Source organism: Passer montanus, unplaced genomic scaffold (genome assembly GCF_014805655.1).
Source record: "Passer montanus isolate IOZ18808 unplaced genomic scaffold, ASM1480565v1 scaffold34, whole genome shotgun sequence".
In the NCBI taxonomy this organism is placed as follows: domain Eukaryota; kingdom Metazoa; phylum Chordata; class Aves; order Passeriformes; family Passeridae; genus Passer; species Passer montanus.
Genome location: NW_024368152.1, coordinates 8,504,932 through 8,511,028, shown reverse-complemented (window position 1 = coordinate 8,511,028; position 6,097 = coordinate 8,504,932). Strand labels below are relative to the sequence as shown.

Here is a 6,097-nt window from a genome sequence, read left to right as displayed (position 1 = left end):
AGCCTCTTAAGAAAACATCACTTATAGTAACAAATCCAACAATTAGGTCCCTAGTGCAGCAAGACACACTGAGACCTGTCTGGGCTACAGCAGCACCAAGGCTGTCTCAAAACTCTTTCCACACTGACAGAGCATAGGCAGAGCCCGGTACTCAAAGGCATAACTCCTTGGAGAAATTAGCCCATAAAATTATTTCCAATAAAAGAGGGGATTTTTTAAAATTTAATGTGAGGTTAAATAAATCACAAAGCACGGCAGTGAGGATTTAGTACTTGCACTGCTAAACCATATTGCTTAGCATTAACACAGTGCTTTCCTCATTCAAGAAAATGCTTTTGCTAACTTAATTCACTCTCAGCTACCCTTTGCATGTCACGAACAAAGTCAGGAGTGTGTAGTATTCCTGCTGATAGATAAGGCTGGACTCACATAGCTTTGTTAGTTTCCCTCCTCTCCCATCCTCAGCACCCCATCCGAGTCAATTTTTGCTGGTTTGCAGACCACACCTGTAACCTGGAAGTCTTAAACTGTGCAAGGGACAGGATCCTGTCCTTTAGATGGGAGCCAGCTGTGGTCCTGGCCAGGCAGCCAGGGACAGGAGCTGAGGCTGTTGGGCAGCAAGGAGCAGGTGTCAGCAGGAGAGACAGAGCAAGAGAGCAGTTCTAGAGGCTAAGAGCAGGGATGTGGAGGGGAGGATGGATGTGAAGGTGTGCTTGGGCTGAGGAGGTGCTCATAGTGGCTGTTTGTCTTAGGCAGGAGAGAATTTGGCACAAATGCTGGTGGAAGGATTCAGGTACAGAAATGTTTAGACATTGTTTGAAGTATCTTACCTGATGGAGGTAAGTAAGGAAGGACAGGGCAACAGACTGGGGGAAAGGACATTAGGTCAGGCACAGGGCTGGGGCATGGGGATATCACATAGGTGTCCCTGGAGATCAGCAATTTGAGGTGTGAGGGGTAATGTTGGGAAAGGCCTTCAACCTAGGGAAGCAGGGGCTGGTTTCCATGCTAGGAGAGATACGGGTGGTTGGTGTTCCTGAGGAGCAGCTGTCCTTCCCTGCACACCTGCCCAGCCCCACATGCCTCCACTGCCCTCTGCTCCCAGCAGGACAGGGAGCTCCCCACCAGCAGACACACCACTCTGCCAGGGAACAGGGACAAACAAGGTGCCAGAAAGGAGCACAGAGCCCATCCCTCAGCTCTGTGCCCCTCCAGTCACTGCTCCTGTGGGGTGGATGCCACAGGCCCACTGCTTGCCCACGTCCCAGGAAAAAGGTCCCAAAGACCTGTAGGGGGATCTTGGGCATGAGGTGCCCAGGGACAGGTCATGGCTCGTGTTGCTGCATTTCACCTGGGCCAGGGGCTGCTCAGCACAAAAGGGAACAAATAATGATAGCTACTCTAGCCCTTTAAACCTTTGGGATCCTACTTCTAATTTATGTAAATATATCTGTGTGCCAGTGCTCCCCTTCCCTCCAAGCTGGCATAACTCCTAGTTTCAATGGATTTCTCTGGCACACACCAGACCTATTACACATACAGTTTTTACACCAACCAAATTTAGACTTATGTAGATGGTACTTGCTTTTGGAAAGGGTAGTACCTACACATTGGTGTTGATTAATTAGTATATTTTTTTAATTAATGAATAAGATACTGATTAGTGCCTACTACTTCTGTAAACTAATGTTCACAAAGTTTGTAATTGTTGTAGGGGAAGGGTATGTTATTTTAAAAAATAACCTACTAACATGTTTAGTCAGCTAGAGAATTTTACCATAAATCAATTGGAGACTATACTATTTTTACTGAAACTTTCTGTGTACTTACTTTCAAAGAGTTAAAGTTTCTTATTTAGAATTACTCAATTTAACTTCCTTATAGACTTCCCTTGATTTAGTAGAGAATTAAAGATACCATGATTCAACTTACAGTTTTAAAAAGCTACTTAATTATAAATCCTTCCTGAAAGATCTCTGCATATATAAACCATGAGTAATTAATAGCTAGAACAAATATTTTTAAATTTGCTCCTTAAAATACACAGGTTCTGTTCTGCATCTCTGCTCAAAATATAGTTTCATGTCCCATTGAAAATGACACTTTTTTCTGGAAACAGGAACAGAAATCTATTCAAAAAGTTGACCCCAAAGTATGTTTTACAAAACAAAGCCATTTATTCACTCTAATATTCTGCACACAGTATATGCTGATCCCTTCAGTATCTCTAGGCTCAAACTGCTTGTAACATTTTGCTGTAAGCCTGAATTTAATACAAATGAGAGGCTGCTTTAATTTTTTTAAGGAGCAGTTCCCCTAGCTGCAAAGGCATTGAAGAAAGCCTGGAAGACACAATCTGTGTGATGCTGCTCTTTATTGTCACAGGTACAAAGTTCTGATGTGGCAATGTTGCACATTCAGGTCATTGAACATTTACGGGTCAGGAAGCACTTCTCAGTCTCTGAAATGGTTACAAATGGTTTTTGTCAGAACACACTCAATATAAGCAGTCTGATCTCAGTGGAGTCCTACTGTTTTATTTTGGGTTAATAACGGTAAAGTCTTACCAACTGTTGATGGAGAAGCCATGGGGTTAATTTATATTCATGTTGGAAAAGCAAAGCAGTGCTCCCTCCCAGCTCTGACAGATCTGCGAGTCCCTTCCATAGCTGATTGTCAGGTTGTCCCAATCTGTAGCTTAGCGCTGACAACAGCTCACAGTTTATTTGCAGCTTTGAAGCCTGGTCCTATGGTGTTTCTCTTCTGACAGGAGATGAATAAAGGTGTCACTGTGGGAGACTTTTATCCGGCTGCTATAAAAAGGACCCTCTTTGCCTTCCCTTGAAAGATCCTCCAGTTCACTTCTGGAGCCTGCGGCTTTCCCCTCAGCAGAGTTTAGTTCCATCAGCTCCAATTCATGTTTGGCAGCTGTTTCTAAAACTCTCTGTTTGTTGTAATACCTGACAAAGTTGTTAATGATGGGATGGATGGGGAGAGCGATCGCTATCACTCCACAAAGAAAACTGATGGCAGCATTCAGTTTTCCTAGTGTTGTTTTAGGGTAAATGTCTCCGTATCCAACTGTGGTCATGGTAATGATTGCCCACCAAAATGACTGAGGGATGCTTTTAAATAAAGTTTCGGGGTGACTTTGTTCCATGGTATAACCTAGGGCAGAAAAGACAAAGATTCCAACAGCTAAGTACATGAGGAGCAGCCCAAGCTCCTTAAAGCTGCGTTTCAGGGCATAGGTTAGGGTCTGGAGCCCTGAGGAATGCCGTGCAAGCTTGAAAATCCTTGCGATCCTCATGATGCGCAGTGCCTGGACAGCCTGCTGGACATTGCTCAGCTCCATCAGCTTGGCTCCCAGGTGGGTCAAGGTCAGGCTGACGTAGAAGGGAAGTATTGCTAGCACATCAACAATGTTCATGAAAGAAAAGGCAAAGTGGAGTTTGTTGGGAGAGGAGATCAGCCTCAGCACGTACTCCACGGTGAACCAGCCTATGCAGGCGGTCTCGATGCTGTCCAGGGTCGGGTGCTCCATACGGTTCCCCTCCGCATCTACCACCTGCAAGTCCGGGATGGTCCCCACACACATCACAACAGAGGAGATCAAAATAAACAGAAAGGACAGTACAGCAATCACTCTAGCTGGATAGGATGATTCTGGCTTCTCCAGAAATTTCCAGATACATTTTTGGCACTTTTTCCAGCGACTTTCTGAGGCATCTACTCCCAAGTCATCTAGAATCAGTTGCACCCTTCGGGCTATTTCTTCCAGTTCCTCCTTTTTTTCACTTAGGTGAGCTTTGCAGCAGTCATCCAAAAATTTCAGATCCACTTTCCAAAATTCCATTTCATTCTTGAAACATATGGGGCATATTCCTTTCTTCATGTGAATTTCCCCAAAGTAGTACACGTCAATAATGCATTTGAAAGCATCTGGATCTCTGTCAAAGTAAAACTCTCTCTTTCCAGGATCATAGTCATCACAGAGGGAAAATATGCTATCGTATCCCCCCGATAAACAATTGACCAGCTCTGCCAGCCGTGTTTCTGGGTACTGGTTCAGGTTATCTCCATAGAACACCTGCCTTACCCCACCGACATTGACCACAATCTCCATTTCTTCACTTTTTTCTGATCCATCAGTGTCCACATCTGGAAACCTAGAGTCACCTGCCATTTTATAATTGTATTGGATTTTGGTTGATTTTTTAGCCCGTTGTTTGGTTTCACAGCTTTGTGGTTTTAATGTCTCATGAAAGCAAATCAGCACCGAGCCAGCTCTGTTACAAATGTCACCAAACTGCCCTGGAGTCTTGGTGGGAAAGGTTACTGATAGAAACCTGCGGTCGGGAAAGCCTGGTGAGGAATGCAACAAGCTGCAGGGAAAAGACAAGTCATCGGGCTGCTGTGCCTGCAAGCAGGGAGTTAGAAAGCTCCAGCAGACTGGAAAGAGAAGAAACCATTTAATAAAACTCACCACTCTGTTCAGTGCTCGAGAGTCTTTTCAGGTCCCAATCTGTCTCTAAAAGTGATATGTGTTCACAGCTTGGAAGTCACGGCAGAGAAATAAATCCCGAGCTCTGATTAACGCAACGTGCGGTGAGTGACAGCTCGGAGACGGTCGGCGGGGCGAGCCCACGGGAGCGGCTTCTCCCTTCGGTTCCGCACGCTTCCCTAGAAAGCTGCTTTGGAATTTTGTTTCTCTTTCCTTTTTCTGTTTACTTTAAGGTCTTCCAGAGTTCATCTGCTGACTCTCGCACATAGTCAGTGGGTGCAAACAGGCAGAGGAGAAACTTGTGCTTGTTTTCCCTTCGCTGTTTCCCAGCACAATAGGGAGCCCAGGCTGCCAGGAGTCCTTTCCAAACTCTACCCTCTCCTGGTGAAACGCAGCAAAGCACCAGCTGCACAGAAAGCCCTTCTCAGCTATTTATACGCCTGCCCAGTGGTACAATGATGTGTTTCTATACTGACAGGAACTTTAAGGAATTTTTAAAACAGTTTTTTTTATCACATGCAAAGCTTAATCGTGTATAAAGTCATTCAGAGCTGCAGAGGGACGCACAAACATTTTCTCCAGGCAGAAACCAGAAGAAGCAATACCGTGTTTTGGGAATAAATGTATGGCAGAATATCTTGCTCTCAGAGGGACTGGAGCGACTCTAGAGCATCTCTGTCCTGTGTCAGGATATTGAGTTAATTTGGATTTGTGCTGGCATCTGAAAAAGAGGCAGAGACCATAAAGTTTCTGTTGCACATGGGGAGCAAAATTTCCCCTACACTCTGCTTCCCAAAGCTCTGGGTCCTCAGTTTTCCTACGTTTCTGTGACCTGTAGTCAGCTGAGCCTGAGGAGGGTTTGAGTAATTTACATCTATTATGATTTCTCAGTGACTGCTACTTACAAGAAGAAATGCTTTGTACTACATCCAGCTCTTTAAAAGTGGAAGTAGAATAACAAGCATTTCCTTTTAACTTTGTTTTCTCCGAATTCCAGGATTTTATTAATATTTTCCCCCTGAACCTCTACATGCAGGAAACCTACCACCCTTAAATTATTAAATCTGACTCTACAGCTGATTTTACTGGGTCCAGGAAAACCTACAGTTTATAAGTTAACTGTTTCTGGCCACAGCAGAATGATCTGCACCAGCAAGTTATGATCTTTTCCAATTTACTGGCTTCTGAAAAGCTTCTCAGTAGAGGGGAATAGAGAGGAGCAAATCCAGCTGCCTGTTTGCTTCTCCAGGCTTGTGTCCATCCTGGGACAAAGGTGAGATCCGTGCTGTGCCTGCTGTCCTCCTGCTGGTGCCACACAGCCAGGGGGACCCTGGTGAGTACACAGTGTCCCTGCTCCTCTGTCTCAGAAGCTTATGGGTGATTAATGAGAGGTTGTGCACCAGACCTCATCTTGACATGCTGTGTGCTCCTAGTGTCACATACCCAGGAAAAGGGAATATCAGGTCCCAGGAAGAGAGTAATATCTATTAGTCTACTAATAGACTAATGTCATACTGTGAACCTCTGGAGGCCAGTGTCGCCTTCATGTGCTCCTGAGTGTGCTGCACACTTTGGGTGTAATACAAGAAGTCT

General features: G+C 44.9%; 1 protein-coding gene across 1 annotated transcript; it reads right to left on the bottom strand.

Moving 5' to 3' along the window:
• Positions 1 to 2,157: 2,157 nt before the first annotated feature.
• On the bottom strand, positions 2,158 to 4,982 carry KCNF1 (potassium voltage-gated channel modifier subfamily F member 1). Its single transcript, XM_039715712.1, has 2 exons — positions 4,487 to 4,982; positions 2,158 to 4,385 (listed from the first exon to the last, which is right to left on the bottom strand). The coding sequence occupies exon 2, from the start codon at positions 4,184 to 4,186 to the stop codon at positions 2,723 to 2,725; it is 1,464 nt and encodes a 487-aa protein (XP_039571646.1). The 5' UTR covers positions 4,187 to 4,385; positions 4,487 to 4,982; the 3' UTR covers positions 2,158 to 2,722.
• Positions 4,983 to 6,097: the final 1,115 nt, after the last annotated feature.